Source organism: Perissodus microlepis, chromosome 4 (genome assembly GCF_051167445.1).
Source record: "Perissodus microlepis isolate ML-2025 ecotype Zambia chromosome 4, ASM5116744v1, whole genome shotgun sequence".
Taxonomy (NCBI): Eukaryota; Metazoa; Chordata; class Actinopteri; order Cichliformes; family Cichlidae; genus Perissodus; species Perissodus microlepis.
In genome coordinates, this window is record NC_140464.1 from 7,805,332 (window position 1) to 7,826,347 (window position 21,016).

Sequence of the window (21,016 nt, forward strand, 5' to 3'; positions counted from 1 at the left end):
GTGAGAGGGGAACTTTAAGTCGGATTTATTTGTAACACGAAAATGACTTTGGGAGGAGAGAGGAACAGGTCAACCTGACACTTGTACTTGATAATAAGAATGGATCTGGCTTTGTATTGATTCCTGCACACAGTATCAACTTTTGTGCTTCATATAACTCAGTTGTTACCAGTTATTTGTGTATCTGTGCGCCATTGTACCATCGGGCTGGTGCCGTGTTTAAACATGTGCCCTCAACAGTGTATTGCTCTCTCTTACATAACAATAACAAACAGCTGACTACCAAAACACCATTATCACCATCCATCTTGCAACCCGGCCTGGTCTCACTGGGACGGTCAGACGCTGGACATGCCGCTTCAGAACAGGGACAGAGTCCAAGCCAGCCATGGATGCACAGCTGACGGGCCACGTGAGAGTATACAGACAGATGAAGAAGATTCTTATGTTCCACTTCAAAAGACTGTTGCTCCCATGCCACAGTTTCCATTGCTCAGTACGCTTAACTGAACGTAATTTTAAATATCATTGAAAATTAGAGTCTAGTTCACTCGTTTGAATTTATGTAACTTTATGAATAGCAAGCAACCTGACATGAGAAAGATGCATGTGGCATTACATAAAACAGGCTTTAGGCTTTAGGCTGGAACTTTATTTCAAGGTAACTTCACACCAAAACACAAACTATCGCATACTTGTATAAATCTTTCACATTTTCAGCAAATTGCTGAACAGGAAAAACATCCTTCCATCTCAGTCACGCAAACAACCAACTTAAAAATTCAACTTACAGTACTCGCATTGCATTTCTTTTTGCTATTCTTCAAATATTTTAAACCACATACAGATTCTAATGAGTTAAAGCAGTGATTATGCAAACACTCTTTCCTGTAAAACCTTTAGAGGAAAGTCTGACATCAGATCGGTGTGCTATTTATTCCGCGTTCTTACTGATCATATGATTGAATGAAATGAGTGCTGATAATCATAGGACAGAACTATAAAGAAGCATTGCTCAGAAGAACATAGTTACCCTGAAGGTTCGCAACACATGAACAATGAACCGCCTACAACCCCGATAACACTCTTTGGTGGAGAGAAAAAACACAGTTAATACTCATCCGTGGGATTCATTTCAAAATCTGCAAATCTCCTTTTAGAGTTTGGCCAGACTAAACAAAAAAGAGTCAAGCTAAATGAGAGAGGGGAATATTTCAGCCTAGAACTTCCAAAAAGCAGCAACAACACTGTATGAGGCAACAAACACTTGAATAAGAGCTATGCAAAGCTGTCAACCAGGTCTCCAGGGTTGATGACTACTGCCCCCTGCTTTGTGTCTCTTATTACTGCAGCCCATAGATCGTGGGCTCAGTCACTCAAGTTTTCATCATCTTTTTCGCTCTGCTCCTCCTCATCTTCCCCTCCTCCGTTCATGGCCCCTATCCTGGCCAGCAGCAGCGGCAGGTTTACGGAGAGACCCGGCGTCTCCTCGTCAGAGTCATCCTTTGGAGGGTAGAAGCGTTTTGCCTTTGCCACAAAATCTTCAGCTATGTCTAGGTACAGGAGACGATCCTGTAAAGAAGGAGAAAAACAACAGGCTGAAGCAAAAGAACGAAACCAAATATGAACACAGACAGAAAAACAGATTTTTGTTGTCTCCATAATATGCCAACCTTTCTTTGTGATGATACAAAGCTGAATGAAAACTGAGTTTTTGTTTTTGTTTTTTAAAAAAGCCAAATTAAATTGCACCTTCCTACTCTTTTGATGTCACAACTTAAATAAAACTGATATTATTTGGACTAAACCACTTAACCCATCTTAACTCATTACAATCTACACTATAATGAGAGCTGGACAGCCTTGGCAATCTATTAAAGAATAATATTGATCATATTTGCCCATGAATGATCCAGTTTATCTACTTGTGACTCGAACTAAACTTCACAGGGCTGTTTTCAAACCTTAATCAGAAGGCAATAGCAAAGTTAATCTGACTTAGTATGAAGTCAAAGTTCAGTGATGGTGCACTTCCCACCAGCAAGCCCCGTTTTCTCACCAGGATGAAAAGATATCTTTCTGGTGGTGGTTCTTTGTTGCTGTTGAAGATGGAGGTCTCAGAGTGAAGTGTGTGAAGGAGGGCTCGTGCTCTCGGGGCGTTACGCATGCGGTCATGTGAGCCCCCAGCAGACACAGCCAGCAGAGAGTCTGCTTCTGCCATAAAACCTGGAAAATATGGCAGATAATCTCAGCATGGATTGTTAATAATCTCTCAGACTATAGCATGTCTCATCAGTCAAGCCTCACCTAGATTTTCCAGGACGGTCTTCCATTTCTCTCTGACTTCTCTGCGCGTGTCTCTCATGGCCTCGATATCAACACTCAGACGACGATAGCCCTGGACAAGAAAAGGAGAATAACCTCAAAAGGCATTTAAATTAACCGGATAATCAAATAACCTCCAAAAAGTACTCACAATGCAATGTAAAATGTTGCATTTCAAATGTAAAATTTGAACTGCAACTTATACAGTTATTTTTAAGCTATTTGTGTCAGATTTTCTTTTTTTCCACCTTGAAAAAACACATTTTTGTTAGTCCCTGCCCCACATACCGTGGAGCCCATGCGGGTCTTCTGCCTGGCCTGCAGCAGAGAGTAGAGCACCCGGTCATCCTGTCTCTCCGAATGGCTGGGGTCTCCCGGCTCACTCCACAGGTTTGTTTCCTCATCTCGACGCTTCTGGACTTCACGGGTAAAATAGTCCAACGGATCCGCACTGTGCGGTCAGCCAACGCAGACAAGAAGAGACACAAGCTGTTAACACAAATTCAAACATTGGCTGTACGTGATATACATGATATGCTTGTCTGTGTCATCTTACGGTACTAAAGGCTGCTTTTCATCTTCTTCTTCTTCATCATCAGCAACACAGCAGCAGCAGCAGAACCGCATGCAGAACCTGTTAAAGGCTGAACCCATCTATTAAGAACAGAGTCAGCTGGTAGTGGATGTTCACAATGTCAGATAATCCAGAGAGAAGTTGTGTTTCAGTTCTTTCACAAGTGGAACGCCCTCTTGGATGCCAGAGGAGAATCTGCCACCGTCCCTGTGGGATGCTCTGTAGAGATTCTTTACAAAGCGGACCTTAGCCAAAACCTATATTTTGGCAAAGGAAAAAGCAGCTGTGACAACATTCAAGCCCTCCACTAATAAAAAGAACGAATAAAAATCATCATAAATAAGAACAAGTAGGAAGAAAGCTACAACATAAAGGTCACAGATCTAAAACTCTACCAAGTTTTTAGCTTCCCATTTTCCAGGATCTCACTGAAGCGCCAAATTGATGAGAGGTTTTCCCTCCAGATTATTGGCCTGATGGAAAAGTGCTCAGGCAGATGACGGCAGCCCAAGGACCGATGCTTCTCATCAGCTTTACATGGAGGACAACAAGAGCAGTGGGACGCTTGTGCTCTCATCGAATCAAAAAGAAACACAAATTCCCACACCCACATCCTCAGAAGACAGTCACAGCACAATCATGTGAGCTGCTTCATCTCTCAAGCAATGTGTTTTGCCCCAAGGACAGCAGATCTCTTCTGCAGCAGTAAGATTAATTACACTCCATATCAAGTCTGCCGCTGCAGTGTCGATTCAGGGATTATGCAACTGGATTATTTAGCATTACTTAACCGTGTTCTGTGTTTAAATAAAAAATTTCTTTGGGGAGTATCAGTTTATTTTTGAAAACTTGAACTTGAAAACTTTTGAAAACGCTTCATGCTTATTTTTGATTAAGTCACACAGAGAACAGTGACCTCTGGCAAAGTTCTGTGAGTGCAGCAATGAATATCATGCAAGGCTGCAGACACAGGGCATTATTATTCATAACATAAGCACCCACAGAGAAACATATGGGTAGAAGCTACTCTTGTATGTATGTATGGATGGGTAGATAGATAACTACAAGGGTATCTATCTACCTAGGTTAAAAAATATATTCAAAAATAAGAGCACAAGATTTATATAAGTTAATACAGATACTGGTTAAATATGTGAGTTGAAGGAAGTCAGAGCAAGATCATCTTTTCATATATTTTATTAGATGTAAGACACTGTTTAAGACTCAGTAAAAAATCTTGTTCAGTAGTGATGAGCATAAATTAAAATGTTTGTATAAACAAATCAATTTAAAATTATAAAAAACACAGTTAAGTATTCTAAGCAGGGTTTATGTAAATAATCTTTGTGGAGGATACGAAAGCACAGACATAACAGCAGGAAATAAATGGAAAAGTAAAACAAAAGACTGGCATGTAAAACTACTCTGATAAAAGGCACCAAATTATTGATATCATTATTTATTTTCACTTCCAACATTCCTTCAGTACAGTAAGTATTGTAAATGAGTCCTGATTTATTAACCAGACAATCCTAATAAAATTGTTTTTTAGGGCTTAATGATTTCTGAGCGTGACTACATACACAAGCTTATGAAGAGTAATGCCTCACAGTCGTGTGGGTGTCACAGTTACACCACCAAGTGTTATTAGATTTTGCGTTACACCAATATAGAAAAGTTAAGGGAAGACCAGCGCCCTCTTCAGGTCAACTTCACAATAACTTCAACCAACTTCATCTTTTAAATTCTTTTGATTACAGATGTAATCCTAAAAATTGATCTTCTGAGGTACATCATAACACTGATACACAACTTAAGCTGCAGGGGATGTCTTCTTTTTTTCCCCCCATGATTAAAAACATTAACAAAACTTCATTCAGTGCCACACCTCAGGCCACAGCGGGCCTAATCTAATTATAGCAGTATAGTAATAACCTTTCATGACAAATAAGTCAAGCTACTTCAACACAAGGCCACTTGAGGTTATTGGCAAAAAAAAAAACATTAGTATACAGCATCCTAACCTATGAACATTATCTTTTGTACTAACTGTCTAACAGCCTGCTGATCCGAGTTTTGGTTTGAACTCCTGGCTGATCCCAAAGTGCAAAACAAAAGCAGCATTAAAAAAAAAAAAAAAAAAAACATACAGTAATTAAATGTTTGCTTTAATGTTGCACTATGGCACAGAAGCTGGTGTCAAACCAAGAACGCTTCACTGTGTGGATCAGTGGTGTCTCCCTCTAGTGGTGACCAGATAGCAGAGAGCCCCCTATAATGTATCACAGTGTAGTAAAGTAGAAGAAATTGTGTGGAAATATGGCTGTGAAGTGCAGGCAGGTGCCTCAGAAAAACAAATCCATGACGGTGCAGTGAAAAAATAGACACACACACACACACACACACACACACACACACACACACACACACACAAGAAAAGCAGTAAATCAATGACTAACAATGTGTGCAGAAACATAAGGCTCAGAGAGACAGCTGTTTCAGTCATACTACTGTTATAGCTATTCTGTAACACAGATTCCAACATTGGGAATCACTTTTTTATCCAGGTCTTGTTTCTGTAAAGTCTCAGAAAACAGTTTTCATTACATGGCGAGAAACATAGCAAAACGGTTACAGGTCCATGCAAAAATTTCCGCTTGTGATTACACTTAAACTTCCCCAAAATGATAGAAAATGTTTAGTCTTTGATATCTGAATAACTCCTCACTTTGTGTGGCTGAAACATGGGAAATGTCTCCATCTCCTTTGCTTAAAGTTGCAACCTTGTCAGGTACATAATTGCATCCCTTCAGCTTGGGAGCATTCAGCGGACGCCGTGATGGCCAGTTTTGGCTAGTGACCTTTCAAGTGACCACTTAAAACTTCTCTCTAGTTTTGAGAGTGGTGGTGGTGATGGTGGTGGTGGGAACGATGAGAGGGCCGCACGTCGATAATTCGTTGGCGTAAATGGGACATGAACTCAAACATTGTGGCTGCCAGACTCTGGTGGATGAGGTAGCGTGGCAGACGGCCCTGATGAAACAAAAAAAATTGCTTTTTAATATTTGTATTACATTTCATATTCCTTTGTTTTTGATCCTTATCTCACCTATATCTGTTACATTTTGCCTTTTTCCTGCACTCTTTCTATTTATACACACACACCTGTTCAACTGCTCGTTAACACAGATATCTAACCAGTCAGCCATCTAACCATGGCAGAACTTCAGTGCATTTAGGCACGTAGACATAGTAAAATGCTTATCTGCTGGGATTTTCCCCACATAATCATCTCTAGAGTGGTCCAAAAAAGAGGAAATATGCAGTGAGTGGCAATTCTCTGGGTGAAAATGCCTTGTTCATGTCAGACGCTAGTGAACTTTTTTTAATCTGGTGGGAAGGAAGGCTAAAAACCAAGATAATGAGACTGGAAAAACATTGCCTGGTCTGATGAGTGATGACTTCTGCCACAATATTCAATTGGTAGAAAAATTCCAGGGTGGTGCTCGGGTAACAATGTGGGTTTATTGTCACTGCTTAAGTAATGTTGACCACAGTATAACCATCTTCAGACAGCTGTTCTCAGCATGATAACATACTATAACACAAACTGGTTTTATATGTGAAGCTATCATGTAAAATGGTCCCAAATCTCTGAGGAATGTTTTATGCACCTTGTTGAATCTATGCCATGAAAAATTAAGGCAGTTCGGAAGGCAAAAGGTAGGGGTGCAACATACACAAAATTCACGGTTCGATATTTTTTCGATACAAAATAATTGTTCATGCCTTTTTAATTTGTCATTTATTAAAATTATAAATATATATTTTAACTCAAAAGTACAGTTTTTAAATTTAATGTTGCTGAAACAACAAAGTAATAAAAAATAAATCTATCTGATCGAGAAATCACTCATCTTTGGAAAAGAGAGTTTATTACAGAGAAATGGCTCTTTCCAAAATAAAAGCTATACTATAGCCTTCTTCTGGGCTATATTCTCAGCAGCATATTAAACATATCAGGTCCCGATAAGGAGAATCATGTGCTAACGGCTGTCTAAATGACTCCGGTAAAGTTTGTAGCATGCGTGCTTGTTGTTTTTGCCTGCTTCCACTTGTCTTTGCACTAGGATGATGTCGGAGTAAATGTGCAGTCATATTCGTTGTGTTCCCACTAGTGCTGTTAGCGTTAATCTCGTTGAAATGACGATAACGCCACAACACGGCAAATCTCCGTTAACGAGCTACCGCGGATCGCCCCGTGCGTGGGGCTGGACGGCGTCAACACGTTAACGAGCTAACTGCGCTAACGCACTAGTTCCCACCAGTGTAATTGAGCATTGCGTGGCACATCCGACATACTGTTTTACTTTTGTCCATGACGCGCTTACCTTCAGGGTCATACGTCACATGAAAACCAAAATAGTTCCAAAGGCCAGATCTGAATGAGGGTGGGGGAGGTTCAATTTGCCATGTTGCAACGAGCTTAGCTTCTGTCTGCTAGCTTGCCCTGCGCTCAGTGAATCTGCGTTCGACTAGACTACTCCGCCTAGGCTGCACTGTCGAGCGCAGATCCACTGAGCGCTCAACACAGACAGCATCGTCAGAAGAAAAGTTGATCAAATAAATTTTGTATTGTACGATACACATGCGTACTGAACTGAAAGCACTGTATCGAACGGTTCAATATCAATACGAGTATTGTTGCACCCCTAGCAAAAGGGGGCCCAACCTGGAACTAGCAAGTTGTACCTAATGAAGTGTCCTGCTACTAAAATCATTTAGAAAATAACTTTGATCTTTCTAATCGTACAAAGGGAAAGAACATCTTGAATATTGTAAAAATAAAGAAAATTCAAGAGTAATTCCACCATGTGTTTTCACACCTTTAAGTCTGTGTTGAGGACCCAGATGAAAGTGCAGATGGATGGGTTACTGCTGGATTTGAGGACCACAAAACCTCCGGGCCCATTTTCTCCTCTGAGACCAGCAGTAAAGGAAAAAAAGACAAAGTTATACAAGTTAAACTAACACAGATGTCCTTTGTCAAATCGATACAATGTTCTAATTTACTGGATCAGTGACAAAGCCAGAGGCAAAGTCTGACCTGACATAGCGATTGCTTGGAGGTTTGGCATCGTGGTTGGTTGCTATGCCAGCAGACAGGTAACAGTCTCGTTTGCGCTCCACTCGGCGAACATTAACAAAGTCCCTGAAGGAAGAAAAATCAATCACCCAATCAACACACTTTAATTCAGACCTGAAGAAAAGAAACGATACAGATGGGACAGGAAGAACAGATGACAGAAAGAAACGTCGGTAGGATGTTGTGCTGATGTACCTCGCAGACACAACTCCCCCTGCTGCTCCAGCAGATACATCATATGAGACAAGAGTGTTGTCGTCAACTCTCTGAAGGATCTGAGTATAAGACGGGAAGAGATATCAAGCTGTAGCACGCCACAGGATTACAGTGAAAAATGTGCAAAAACAGCAGGAAGACTTCTGACCTGGCAGACAGAAACTGTTTTGTTCCACTGAACCATCTTCTCCGGCTGCAGGATCACCTCCTGATACACAAGCTCAGCAGGACACTGCATGAGGGCCTGAAGAGGAGAAAAAAAAACAAGGCTGTAAACTAATGTCCAGCATAGCCTACAGTTACAAGAAGAAAATGTCTATAAGACATGACACCTAATTGCTGTCTGCATGTACTTTGGGCTATTTTCTACCCCTTTCTTTGGGGTCCTTAGGGACTAAGTAAAGCGCTATACAAATACAGGCCATTTACCATTTACTTTCTGTTGCAGATGATATGAAAATATCTAAAGCTCTCTTTTCTGTATGGTGCACTTTATCCCTCCGAAGAAAAGGTCAGAACAGGCCTTACTTCACTAATCTGTAATGGCCTGTCTGACTACTTTCAAAACAGGATCTTGTGTCTGTTTATGACCATTGTCTTGTTGGAAATCCCTATTATGTAATATTTACTTCTACAAAGAGCATTTTGTTTCAGTGACGGTTGTTCCATGCCAGCGATGCAAATGTTGTCATCGAAAACTAGTCAAGAGGTTCTATGTGGAAGTCTACATACCCTCTATATATAATACATAATAAGAACTGTTGCAGCAACTTCTCTTTAGTGTCTGCAGCTCTCAATCGACACATCTACAAGACACTTTAATCCTGGCCTTACATCATTCATTTCGCTTTCCATTTTGTTCATACAGTATATGGCGTTTTAATGTGCCTATCTAGCTTGGAAGGAAAAGCAAGATTGAAATAAGTCTGCCAGATAAACATCACACTGAAACACAAGAGTAGTGTGTCAAAGAAAAAGTAAATTTGAGACTGCTGCAATAATAAATGCACAGTTGTAAACCTTGGAAAACAAAGTCCCTTCAGTTATGAGGTCTCCAATAAAGAGCAAACTTCCTCTGAATTCCTTAATGGGAAGTTGTACGCACATGAATCAGCTTTTTCTGTGCAAGGCACCGAGTCTCTGTTGTATCGAATTGGATTTAGCATGCAATTAGTCTTATTTCAGCAGCAGAAACTGTGCAAATACAGGCCCATCAGCTGCAAGAGAACTTGATCCATTTGTAGCAGAGTGTTAAGAAGAAGTGTGACAGCTGACGGATTCAGAGCCTGTTCTGTTCTTTACCCTGACATCTATATTAATGGAGTCCAAGGCGATATGAGTTGTATATGTAAAAAGACCAGCGAGGCTTGAAAACATATCTGAATTCACCCTATTAACAAATGCAGCCTATCTAAACATGATGAAAATGTAGCAAGGCATGTTTGGTGAGATACTGAATACACTAGAAGACTGTTGCACCTTGAGGATGAAAGTCTTTCCATGGAAAGGAACTTCCAGAGTGTAAACTGAGTCGCCCATTTCCTGTCATGGGAGGTGTAAAAAAAAAAGACAGTATTACTGACACTTTCACTTTCATTTGAGTAAAAACAGATATGAATTAATAACGCAGGAATAATAAACTACTAGTAAGACATGTAATGTAGTTTTCATTGTAATTAAAAGAGCTGATGCAGAAATACACCTCCTACAGAGAAAAATGCTGCATTGCTAAAATTAGGTTTCAGTTGGGTGTTGTGGTGCCAACATACCTGTTTGATTACATTATTACCTTAATAGTGGTTCTATGAGAGTTTAAAGGGATTTGATTGTGGGGGCTTTATTTTCCCCTCAAAAGACAGCTTTTTATATAGTGTGTATACCTGCTCAGGGTGGAAATTAGCTACAGTTCTGAGCAAAAGTCTTGAGCCACCTCTCATTTCTGTATATTTAGCAAGGAAAATTGGAAATGGGTGCAGCGATTTAGTGAAACCAGATGCTTTTACCAAACTGGCAGTGTGTTTTTTTTTTATCATTATCATGCTGGAAAATGAAGCCTTTGTCAATCAGATGCTTTTTAGCTTGTATTTCATGTCAAATCGAAATCTGATGGCACTCTTCTAGGTTCATAATTTTAACAAGATCCCTGAGACCACTGGCTGAAATGACAGAGAACTCACCATGTTTCACAGATGGCTGTAGACACTCCCTTTTCTACCTCTCTCCCGACTTCCTCTGTACATATTGACGACTATTTGAATAAAAAATTTTCAAATTTGGATTCATCACTCCATGCGACCTGTTGCCACTGATGTTCAGCCTAGTTCTTATGTAATATGTCATACCTCGGCATTTTCTCTCTGTGCTCCTTCATTAAAAATGGCTTCCTGACAGCCACCCCTTGACTGAGACAGTTTTGGATGAAACTTTAGTGATCAATTGAAAAGCAAGCTGCATCTCTGAGGTCATGAGACAGGTCTTTGTTGGATTTTTTCCCTTTTCTTAAGAACATGACTTTCACATGTTGATCATATGATGTAAACACTTTGTTTTAGGGTTGCCATTTCTTTACAAGAAAGTTTTACTCATCGACTGCAAAATATAAAGACACGAGGGATGGTTCAAGACGTTCCCACAGTAATGTAGTAGCTAAAACTGACAAAAGGTATTCCCCATTTTATGAAATCAGTGCTTTTGTGCATCACTCCTCAAATATAAAGAAGAGAAGAAATAAAAAAGAAAGAAAGAAACAATTAAACTGCTGCTTGAGATGGCTGGCTCCTGTGCTTTAGTCATTTTTTGTAACCTGGCGTGTGCAGGCAACTGCAGGATTTTTCCCAAGTAGTGACACCCATCATTACAGAGAGCAGAGAGCTCGGCAAACCATCAAGCACGAGTATAAACGCTGACGAATCTGTGGTGACGTTGCAGTTGGCACACACAACTAATGCGATAATCAAGATATATCAAAAGATGGCAAAAATAATCTTTCAGTATCTGTCGGTTATATCTGTGAGTCACAGTTCATTGTTGCTTATCAGCTGCCTAAAATAGAAATGAGGCCATTAAAGTGCCATCTCTATTGCTGATCGCAAGAACTATAAGTGACACTTTGATAGGCAATTGAATCTTTAAAACCAAAAAAGTAATTAGGTGTCACAGTGAAGACAATAGTATTGATTACAAGTTTTCTATGAGATATGTTTGTGTTAAAACAAAGGCACCCTGAACACTCTGTCATAAAAAGAATGCACGAGGAAGCAATGAAATCGGTGTCAGTGATATGATCTTTTAGTTATGCAAGCAAACGTCTTAACTGTGCATTCAAACGTGAACAAGACAGGAAAGCTATTCATTCAGTGGATACATCCTGGAGTCATGTACTCACATTGTGTTTTTCAAATTTCCAGTTTTCCTCCTGGGCTAGGATCTGTTCCACCACAGACATTGCCTCATAACCCTGTCTCACATACTCCTTCTCCTGGAATAAGAGTGAGAGGAGTGAGAAACGAAGCAGAAAATCATCATCAGAAGAGGCGTCAGTGGGGCTGATTATAAAGAGTATAACAAAAGCTACCTGAGCAGTGATAGCTCTACGCCCAGGACCCTCCTCATCAGGCTCCTCGTCAGAGTCTGCAGACACAAGTTCAAGACCATAACTCAATTTTTGGATTAAATATGAAATGTACAATCATAATAGAGATAATAAAAAATCCTAACTAAGAAAACACTTGCACAAACATTCACCTGCGACAGATTCAGGCGGAGAGTAGAACTGTCCATCTGAGACAGCGTGAGAGTAAATAGGGGCTCGTTCACAGGCTGCATTCACTGCTGCTATGTATGCTGAGGTCACAAAAGAAAAGAAGTTAAGAATCAGACAGCTTTATGTAAGCAGCATTTGAACTTATCGGGCACTGTTATCCTACCTCTTTCATCATCAACCTCCTGAGGGAGAACTTTGAAGTCAAGGAACCAGGTCTCCAACCAGGCGACCACAAACGAGGTGATGGGCAGAACATAGCCAAAAGCATTTTGCTTCTTCAAAACAGAAATCAAAGACTACTTTTACTGCTTCGGCTTCTAAAACAGATGAGTGTGCTGCATTTGATGTTGGTTCACTTCCCTAATGTCAAATGTGAAAAGTTTACAAAGCTACATAAACTAATTTTGAACCACTGCAAAAAAAGAAATCACATAAAGTCTTATCAGCTCAGACTGTGAATAAATGCCTTTAAATGCAGAAGTGAAAAGTGGAAGTGGTTTAAACTGATATGCTTGCAAACCGTTCACATAGACAAATACAGGCTCTGAAAGTGTTAGAGTAGCAAAGAGAGGACACTCACATTCGATATGATAACTTTGACAACGAGGAAGATGGTTGTTACCAGAGTGGTAATCTGAAGAGTTTAAGAAAAAATATTTAATAGCTCATGTCTGGCACATAACATATAAGACTTTACATTATCTATTCAGTGTGTGTTTAACTGTAACGGAGATGACTTACCGCAATAACCCACCAATGCCTCAACCGAAAACCAGCATAGGCCACTTGAAGACACAGGAAACGAAACAAGGCAAGGAGCTGAGACAAGGAGGAAGAAGCAGAAAAAGAAAATGACCTTTCATTTTAATTACATGTTGACGTTGCAAATAATTTCCCCTTGTGTGTCTATAATGATGCAATCTGCCAACCCAAAAGGAGGAATTACAAGAGCAGGTTACACATAAGTAACTGCTCATTGTGATCAAAGCATGATTAGAATAACGTGGTAATAAATGACCCATCATTTCAACACTGAATGCAAATAAACACAAATTTGGATTGACCCACTTACAGCAATGTCAAAGAAGGATGACTTGAAGTTATAATGGACGACCTCGTTCTCTAAACTCTCCCAAAGTGAGTTTGAGATCTGCAGAAGAAGAGGGCAGAGATCACATCAAACCAAGTCTTAACCATTAGTTCTGCAACAGCAACAAGAACAGTGAAAGCACACACTCACGTTAAGCTCAATAATCCAGAGAAGGGTGATGAAGAGAAGGTCGAAGGTCACAAAGAGACAGAAAGTGCGCCGCACGTCAGAGATCTTCTTGCGCTCTGCAGGTGGTGTCAACAGGTACGGGGATGGGATGGACATCGATGTAGAGTAGGAAGCATTCAGGGAGGCGATGGCGGGGAGGCTGCCCCCGAGCTCCCCATAGGCTCCACCATGCATTCCTGCTGTGACACAGGAAAATCCACCTGCAGCAAAACAGACGTAACAGGGTGGTTGTCATGTTTAGCGCTGCTTCTTCTTCTTCTTCCGGCTGCTCCCTATTGGTCATCAAAGCAGATCATCTGCCTCCATCTCACCTCCTCTGTCGCGGTTGCCCTCTACATATCCTCTTTCACTACAACCACAAATCTTCTTTGTGGTTTTGCTCTTTTCCTCTAGTCTGCCAGCTCCATATTCAACATCCTTTGTTCAGTATATCCACTATCCCTCCTCTGCACATGTCCAAATCCTCTCAGCCTTGCCTCTCTTACTTTGCCTCCAAACCGCTCCACCTGAACTCATTTCTCATCTTGTCCATTCTGGTCACTCCCAACAATAAAATATTAACATCTTTAACTCTTCCACCTCCACCTACTGTGTTTTTGGGGTTGTTTTTGTTTGGGTTTTTTTTTGGTGAAAACAGCAGACGATAACTAGCCTTCAGTGGAGTCTCGTGATCTCCTTTCACCTCCCTATGGTGAAGACAAACAGCAAGCGTTGCTAGTTTTGCCTTATTTTACAAGAACAAGCAGCCTGTGTGTTTGTGTTAAACGATGAGTGTTATATCTGATCTTCCGCCAAAAGCTTTTTAAAATGAACGACTCCAACGTTAATACTGCGTAAAGCATGTGACGTGACTTCTTGAAAGCAAGTCTGTAGTCACGAATCATTAGCTGAGGGATATTTCTGGTGTGACATCAGAGTCTGGGAGAACAATTCCCACGAAGCAGGAAGACAGCGGGTTTTATTACACCACTGAGCCATTATTGAGCCGGAGGTGAGCGAGTTTCAATCACCTCTGGACAAACTAAGTAACATCGGTACACGTTGACAGGTAGAGGTGATCAAGCATGTCTTATCTATTAACCGAAAGAACATCAATTAAGTCAACAAACCGCTAAAGCGGAGTTTAATGTCAGGTTAAAATCCCGTGACTCCCCTAGCCTGTTCACTTGTGCCAAAAACAAAACAGCCTGAAGGTCCGGGAGCTAATTCCTGTTAGCAAGCTAACTCAACGCTGTCAAACTGTCAAACACAAGACACGAAGGCAATAATCTCAGGGAACAATAGCTAGACTCAAGTCTTTCTTCTAGAAAAGTACGGACTGGATAATTAAGAGATAACCAATAGCCAATGTTGTTAGCTGCCGCTTAGCTTACACTGTTCGCTTCAATAACAAGTTGGTCTCACTTGCGGAGAAACAAATACACTCCTGAAACGTAACAAAACGGACACGCTAAGCAACACTGCGAAACTTGGCAGAAATCCTTCTTTAAGTATTTCATAAAGCAAACTCAAGGTATTGAACTTACTTGATTTACAGTAGCATCATCGCTTTACGAAGTCTTCCGGGCTGACCTTCCAAAGAAGAAGTATCACAACAAGATGGATCGCTCACCCGCCGAGTGTCACGTGATCACCATCGCAACTCTCTCCCTGCCCCCTGCCACACGCTGAAGTTTCTCCCTAGGTTTTTGTATGCGTGTGTGTGTGTTTTTCTTTTTCCTGTCATTTGGCATTTTCAGTACACGACCAAGCTATCATATAAAGAGGCATGTTTGTTTTTATTAGTACTGCTCTTGCCCGTGGAATTTTTTTGCAGCAAGTGGTGTTGGCTTTTTGATTGTTAGTGACCATATGCAAAATCCAGATCGTTTTGTTGCTGAAACACTGCATTACACTTTTTATTAATCTTGTATGTCTCTGTATCCAGTCTATAACCACAAGGAATAATATTAGTGGAACACTGCACCCATGTCCCAGGAGAATGCTGTACTCAAAGTTTTGGCATAGACTTGAGTATAACTCATAGAATGAGTGTGACTATTATGTTTTATAACGGACTACCGGTTGGCATGATTATACCACGATCGGTCGATCTTGTGACTAATCTGACAATATTAAATGCTGAAATGTCACTTGTCAGTTGTGTGAGATTTAAATAGACTTTTGAGTGCCATCGAGTGGGCACTCCGCGCATCTGTAACACTGAAAGGTTTAAATGGGCAGAAAACTAATTTTCAGACCAAAACAAACTTACCATTTGGTCGGTAAAAATGAATAACTCTTACACATGCACTCGTGCTAATCTTTATATAAAAATTGTATTTAGACTGGTGTGCAAATTTGGATTAAAGTTGAATCAACAACTCCGAAACTAATCAAGCGACCAGCGCAGACTCCGTCAAAGGATGCCAGAGAATAACCCGTAACGTATTTCCGGTTTCGTTCGAAATCGAAATTGGTACTTATTTACGCCAACACGTACACATGCAGCATATGAAATATACTATCGAAACTCACAATACAAAATTAAGTATTTACAGTTGTTCCGTTTTACGGTTTAGATGAGATTAATAATGCTGTTTGCCGTTTTTTAAATAGATATTGGTATACAATGTAGTTGGACTGTCATATACAGTTTTAGATTATCTATCTGGACCTACACTGCCCCTTTTGGTCTTTAATTTAAGACGAATTGTATTTTTGAAACCTCTTTATAAAATCAATGTTAGTTATAATTATCTCCACTTGCTAATGTAGTATTGCTGGACACTTGGAACAAAACACGAGGTCTAGTTGGAACATTGAAACAGTATTTGGTAATGCCAGCCTAACCCATTACAATACATGGGATACAAAATATTTCAACCACCACCAACAACAAATGAGCAAGCAAAATGGTTTTGAAACAGCCAGAGAAAATTAGAAACTTATAAGGAAGGATTGATTTATGTATTTACTTACTTATTGGTCTTTAACTCCATTAGTTTAAAGCTCAAGTAAGCCAACGTGTAAATAATGAATGGTCTAGTTATTTTTAGCTCTGGCTCATTACTGTTTCCTGCCCTTTGCTTAAGGGGTGGGGAATGCCAACAAATGAAAGAACTGGAGTGCAAATGAATGAAGGAATGACTGAAAGAAATATTTGGCACATACTTTAAGAAGGTGTTGCATGAAGACTATATAACGCAAAAAATATATTATTTAAAATAAATTTTTAGATTTAGGAGTTCTTCTTTCTTGTATTGTTTGTTTTAGTAGCTCTTATATCGAAATGAAGGCAGTGTGGATAATAATGACCTAACTCTTTTAGTAAAATATAATATAACATCATAAAATAAAATAATAATAAAAAATAAGGCCCAGGACCCAAAAATCAGCCTGGCAATGACTTTAATACACCCCTATTGGACAGCTTTGGAAAACATGAAGGTTATAATTTTGCGCTTTTAACTGTATTTTCATAGGTTTTATAGCTTCATCTTTACTAATAAAGACCTCTCCCATGGGCCATTCATGCTACAAAAAAAAAAAAAATGACAGAAAAGTTCCTGTTTTTTCACACTCTACTGTAGAAATTTTGAGGATACACAATGACAAATAAAAGGACATGAAAATCAACAAAAGCCTTGTGTTTTATAATTACAGGATTATGAGTCAGCTGCCTGAAGATTTTCCTTAATTTGACACATTTCTTTATTACTATTCAAGTCCCAAGAGTTGTACTGAGATGTCTTTTTTTTCTACAACACCATGTCTTTATCACATAGATAGAGATGTTCTGTGGAAGTTGTTAATTTGTTTCTTATGAGAATGCCACTCCTCTGGCCCAGTTCAGATCAAACTGGGCTCACAGTGTAAAGTGAATTTGACTGTAATTGTAAAATAATTAAAAAATTCTGTTAAGCCCATTAGCTTCCCAATTTTACATGAAAGTGAAGTTAAAATAAAGCTCAAAAAATTAATTATTTTATGAATCAGTCTTCTCTGGGAACCAGGGAAAAATCTTACTCCTAAACTGTGTGTATATGTGTCTTGTGACTGTCTTTATGTCTCTCTTGTTGTCTGATTTTCTCAGTTGAAAACAGCGATGTCTCCTTGCCTTTCTGCTTTCACTGTCGTTGATTAACCCCATGTGTATAAATAGCCCTGCCCTGCTCCTTAGTCTTTGTCATAGTGTCTGTTTTTTCCCTACCTATTTTAAGAATCAGTTGAATCACTTCTTTAGATTTGGTCTTAACCAAAGGTCTTAATTAACGGTGTGTTTTCGATTTAACCTCTGCCTTCTCGTGTCTGCACTTGGATCCTCTACTTGCAGTTCCTGACAGTCCATAACTGATTCAAAGATAAATTCTATAGAGAGCAGTGAATGTAGGAGGGGTCTAAAAACATGCAATTAAAAAGATCTAAAAGAATTTCCAAGCAAAAATGTCAGACGTAAGATTTAAGTAAGATTTAGGTTGGGTTAAAAGAGAAAGGAAAAATTGTTTATTTCGATATCATACAGTTGCTCACTTTAAAACAACCACATCACATTGAGAAACAACAGAATGGAAAAAAAGAAAAATAAAGACAGATTAAGCATTCGTACATGTCTTTCCACGATTGTTTCTTCTGACCTGGGATGAGGAGGGGGGTGGTTATAAAGAAGGAGGGAGGACATTATTGGCTGAAGAGCCTCAGCACACATAACCTGCTCATCCAGTCATCCCACAATTTAGGCAGGTCACAGGTTGAAAAAGTCTCACAAAGTTTTATTTACAAACAGCAGCCTAGATGATAGAAACAGCAAGATTTATTCATCCTGTGGCACAACTAGAAATTTTATCATTAGATTTGCTTTGTCAGTTAAACAAAGTTGAATTCGTTGCTGAAGGAAGTCTACCAAATGTCAGTCGCACAGTAGTCGTTGTGGTTCATTTGTGTATTTGGATATAGGTAGCAGAAGCAGGATAGTGCTAAGCAGTGCTCCCCATAAACTGGATTTTGGATTAGAAAAATATCTCTTTCAACAGACGATTAGGGAATGAGAAAAAGCTAACATTACAAAAGTGTCAGCATACAAAAGGGAGATATCCTAGATTAGAAATGAAAATGTTTTTCAATTAATTTTTTAAAATTTCCCCAATAAGTTTCTGAAGAATCCCGTTCAAATGTGCCATGCACAGAGGCAGCAAATGGGTGTTTTTGAAAAATTGGAGGTAGCTTTACAGACTGATTTTAAATTTAGGTTTAAAAGAAAAAAAAACAAGGCTAAATGCAGAGTTCATATAATTTCAGATAAAGACTTTTGAACTAAAAGAATCATACATTGATCTAAGCATGAACAAACTGCAAATTGTTTTAACGTAAACTCAGTGACTACAGCATGACTGTTTGGTAAATGCTGAGCTTAAAGAGCAAGAATAAAAGTAGATTATTATATAGAAATGAAATAATTGATGATTTTAATTAAAGCTGATGACTTCTGTTGTTGTCAGTGACAAATAACACTGGCAACAACCGCCATTCAAGCTTCCAAGAGGCTAAAGTTATAATCAATAAGATCAAAGATTTGGCAACATGAAGCTCAGATACAGCAAAATTAAAAGGCTGTTGTTGAAAATGCAGAACATAAATCGCATCAAAACAGAATTTGAATTATGGATTTTAACTTTAAGTAGCCGCAGTAGCACTTTAACCTGTCATTTGTATTTTTACCACAAGATGGCAGCACACGCAAAGGACTAAACACTGAGGCTGCTGTAAATCAAAAAACAAACGATGTAGGCTGTGGTTTCAAAGTAAAATGGAACACGTACCGCACACATTTAAAGACCTTCAAGTGTTTTTACAAAGGGTAATACAGGAGAGTTTGTTTTTGTTTGTTTTTTGAATCAAATGTACCCGAGAAAGATAATGTCAACTTTGTATTTCTTGTGGCCATTTTAGCCTTCTTTGAAGGTCTGGTCTTGCAGGGTTTTTGGTCACGCTGACTTTGGCCCTTCCACTGTCATTATAAACAAAAGGACACCAGGGCCAAAGTAGCATCTGTAGTCTGCTCTGTCAGTAAATCACTCCTCACCTGCTCATAAAGGCTGACTAATACAAAAACTCCCTCTTCGTCCTCGTTTTCAAAACCACCCTTTAGAGGTGAAGTACTACAAGAACCTTTTCTCACATGTTTAAGGTCACGAAAGAATCCATTGCTCAGTTTACTGACAGCTGTCATCTCATCTGTGTATTCAGACTACACACATTTAAAAAGACACACAACCCATTTCTTGATTTTTCTGAGTTCTTCAGATTTTAACCACCATGAGTCTCCCCACATCTTCCCTTCAAACGTTCTCCCCGCGCTATCTTTCTCTCTCAGTTACTCCCACAACTGTTCTCCTCTGTCATGGCTTCAGTTTTGTCCCCCTTCATGTCTTCTTCCTCCTCATCTTCCTCCTGTGCTGGTTGTATCTGCTTGGCCGCCTCTCTCACGCTGGAAAACTTGTCTGACTGCTCAGTGGCAGCTGTCTCTTGGCGATCTGAGGAGGCAAAGACTGGTATCAAAACCAGCAGTAAAAAAAAAAATCACAACTACCTTTGCTTATATTTAACTGTAGATACCATTACAATACCATACCATTGTGTCACAAATTTAATAAGGAATGGTAAAGTAAATTCTGGTGAAAGAGATGCCTGCTGGGCAGAAGGACACAAGTACTGACTCTAGAGCTAAAGCTTTTTAAGCAATTTCCTGCTTCAGGTATCTGAATCCCCATGACTTTTGCACTGTTTTGTGCTCTTGGTTAATTAATTTAGTAGTGAGAACATTTTAAAAAGAAGCTTTATAGTTTCACTTTATTTCTTTATTCTTATTCTATGTCTTTTCTAAACTGCAAACTCACTTAGTATTTCAGACGCACTGAAAAGGAGATTGTGTTCATTCCTGAAAATGATGAACAGCTACCTGATGAAATAACTTGAGTTCCTTGGTTTGTCTTCTGTTTGTTATAGGATAGGCCGAGTCCGAACTGTGTCGCTTGACTGAAAGAACAGATGAATTGTCATCAAAAAGGCCCAATCAGTATATTTTAGCATCCTGTTTGGGTACTTTGTGTTTCAGCAGGCTTCCACAAAGGGATTTACCGAGAGAGTCTGTCATCTGGGCCGACAGAGCAATAATTCTGAATGAAATGCCACTGCTCTCGTGTGACTTTATGGGGATTATAAACCTATAATTTGGCATCATAAAACCAAACACACAGCGCACATAAATTTGATTATTATGCAAAATAAGAAAATGCACATATATAAAAAAGTTTAAATCAAAGAGATATGTAGATTTGTTTGTTTTTCTTTTGGCAGAGATTAAAATTTGCACAGATGCACATCCTGGCTGGCCTCTTGCACTAGGATAGGTGTTGGTGACACACCGAGACTTCCAATACATTTGGGTTAAGAGATGGAGGGATAATGTAGCACAAGAGCTGTACCAGCTGCTCAGCACACAAGGGGCTTCCAGATGCTGAAAACCGCAGAGCAATTGTTCACTAAGAAGCACAAAAATGTAATCTTACTGTGGTTTGCTATTTTTCTTTTGTTTGTGCCTGATTTTTCTTTCAGTTATCTTAAACTGCATATAATAGTCCCTCACTAGACACTTTGTTAGTTATACCTTGCTATTACACAGTTGTACCTGCTTTTACCTTCAGAATTGCGTTAACTGTTCATGGCATATATTCA

General features: G+C 39.4%; 3 protein-coding genes across 8 annotated transcripts in view; all 3 read right to left on the reverse strand.

Annotated features, from left to right (window-relative positions):
• Positions 1-630: 630 nt before the first annotated feature.
• LOC146388217 (melanoregulin) lies at positions 631-7,774 on the reverse strand. Its single transcript, XM_084925375.1, has 6 exons — positions 7,291-7,774; positions 2,882-3,156; positions 2,614-2,776; positions 2,308-2,398; positions 2,060-2,226; positions 631-1,572 (listed from the first exon to the last, which is right to left on the reverse strand). Exons 2-6 carry the CDS (start codon positions 2,977-2,979, stop codon positions 1,369-1,371), a joined length of 723 nt encoding a protein of 240 aa, XP_084781501.1. The 5' UTR covers positions 2,980-3,156; positions 7,291-7,774; the 3' UTR covers positions 631-1,368.
• stard3 (StAR related lipid transfer domain containing 3) lies at positions 4,079-15,189 on the reverse strand. The gene is made up of 15 exons (XM_084925371.1): positions 14,830-15,189; positions 13,265-13,503; positions 13,097-13,174; positions 12,766-12,843; positions 12,605-12,658; positions 12,188-12,299; positions 12,006-12,104; positions 11,836-11,891; positions 11,647-11,739; positions 9,741-9,803; positions 8,410-8,505; positions 8,241-8,320; positions 8,007-8,111; positions 7,786-7,879; positions 4,079-5,932 (listed from the first exon to the last, which is right to left on the reverse strand). Exons 2-15 carry the CDS (start codon positions 13,475-13,477, stop codon positions 5,789-5,791), a joined length of 1,365 nt encoding a protein of 454 aa, XP_084781497.1. The 5' UTR covers positions 13,478-13,503; positions 14,830-15,189; the 3' UTR covers positions 4,079-5,788.
• A 2,560-nt stretch (positions 15,190-17,749) lies between these two features.
• Positions 17,750-21,016, reverse strand: part of ppp1r1b (protein phosphatase 1, regulatory (inhibitor) subunit 1B) — a 33,025-nt gene continuing 29,758 nt past the window's right edge. For all 6 annotated transcript variants that reach the window (XM_084925381.1, XM_084925379.1, XM_084925380.1 and 3 more), the window contains one exon: positions 17,750-19,815. In XM_084925381.1, the coding sequence (XP_084781507.1) occupies positions 19,652-19,815 (164 nt within the window). In that variant the 3' untranslated portion in view covers positions 17,750-19,651. The remainder of the gene's footprint in view (positions 19,816-21,016) is intronic.

Coding starts and splice junctions, on each gene's coding strand:
- LOC146388217 (XM_084925375.1), bottom strand. CDS start 2,979: ATGGGTTCAGCCTTTAACAGGTTCTGCATGCGGTTCTGCTGCTGCTGC. Junction 2,399..2,613: donor AGACCCGCATGGGCTCCACG/GTATGTGGGGCA, acceptor TTTCTTGTCCAG/GGCTATCGTCGTCTGAGTGT. Junction 2,227..2,307: donor GACCGTCCTGGAAAATCTAG/GTGAGGCTTGAC, acceptor CATATTTTCCAG/GTTTTATGGCAGAAGCAGAC.
- stard3 (XM_084925371.1), bottom strand. CDS start 13,477: ATGCATGGTGGAGCCTATGGGGAGCTCGGGGGCAGCCTCCCCGCCATC. Junction 12,659..12,765: donor GGCATTGGTGGGTTATTGCG/GTAAGTCATCTC, acceptor TAAACTCTTCAG/ATTACCACTCTGGTAACAAC. Junction 7,880..8,006: donor CCAAGCAATCGCTATGTCAG/GTCAGACTTTGC, acceptor TGCTGGTCTCAG/AGGAGAAAATGGGCCCGGAG.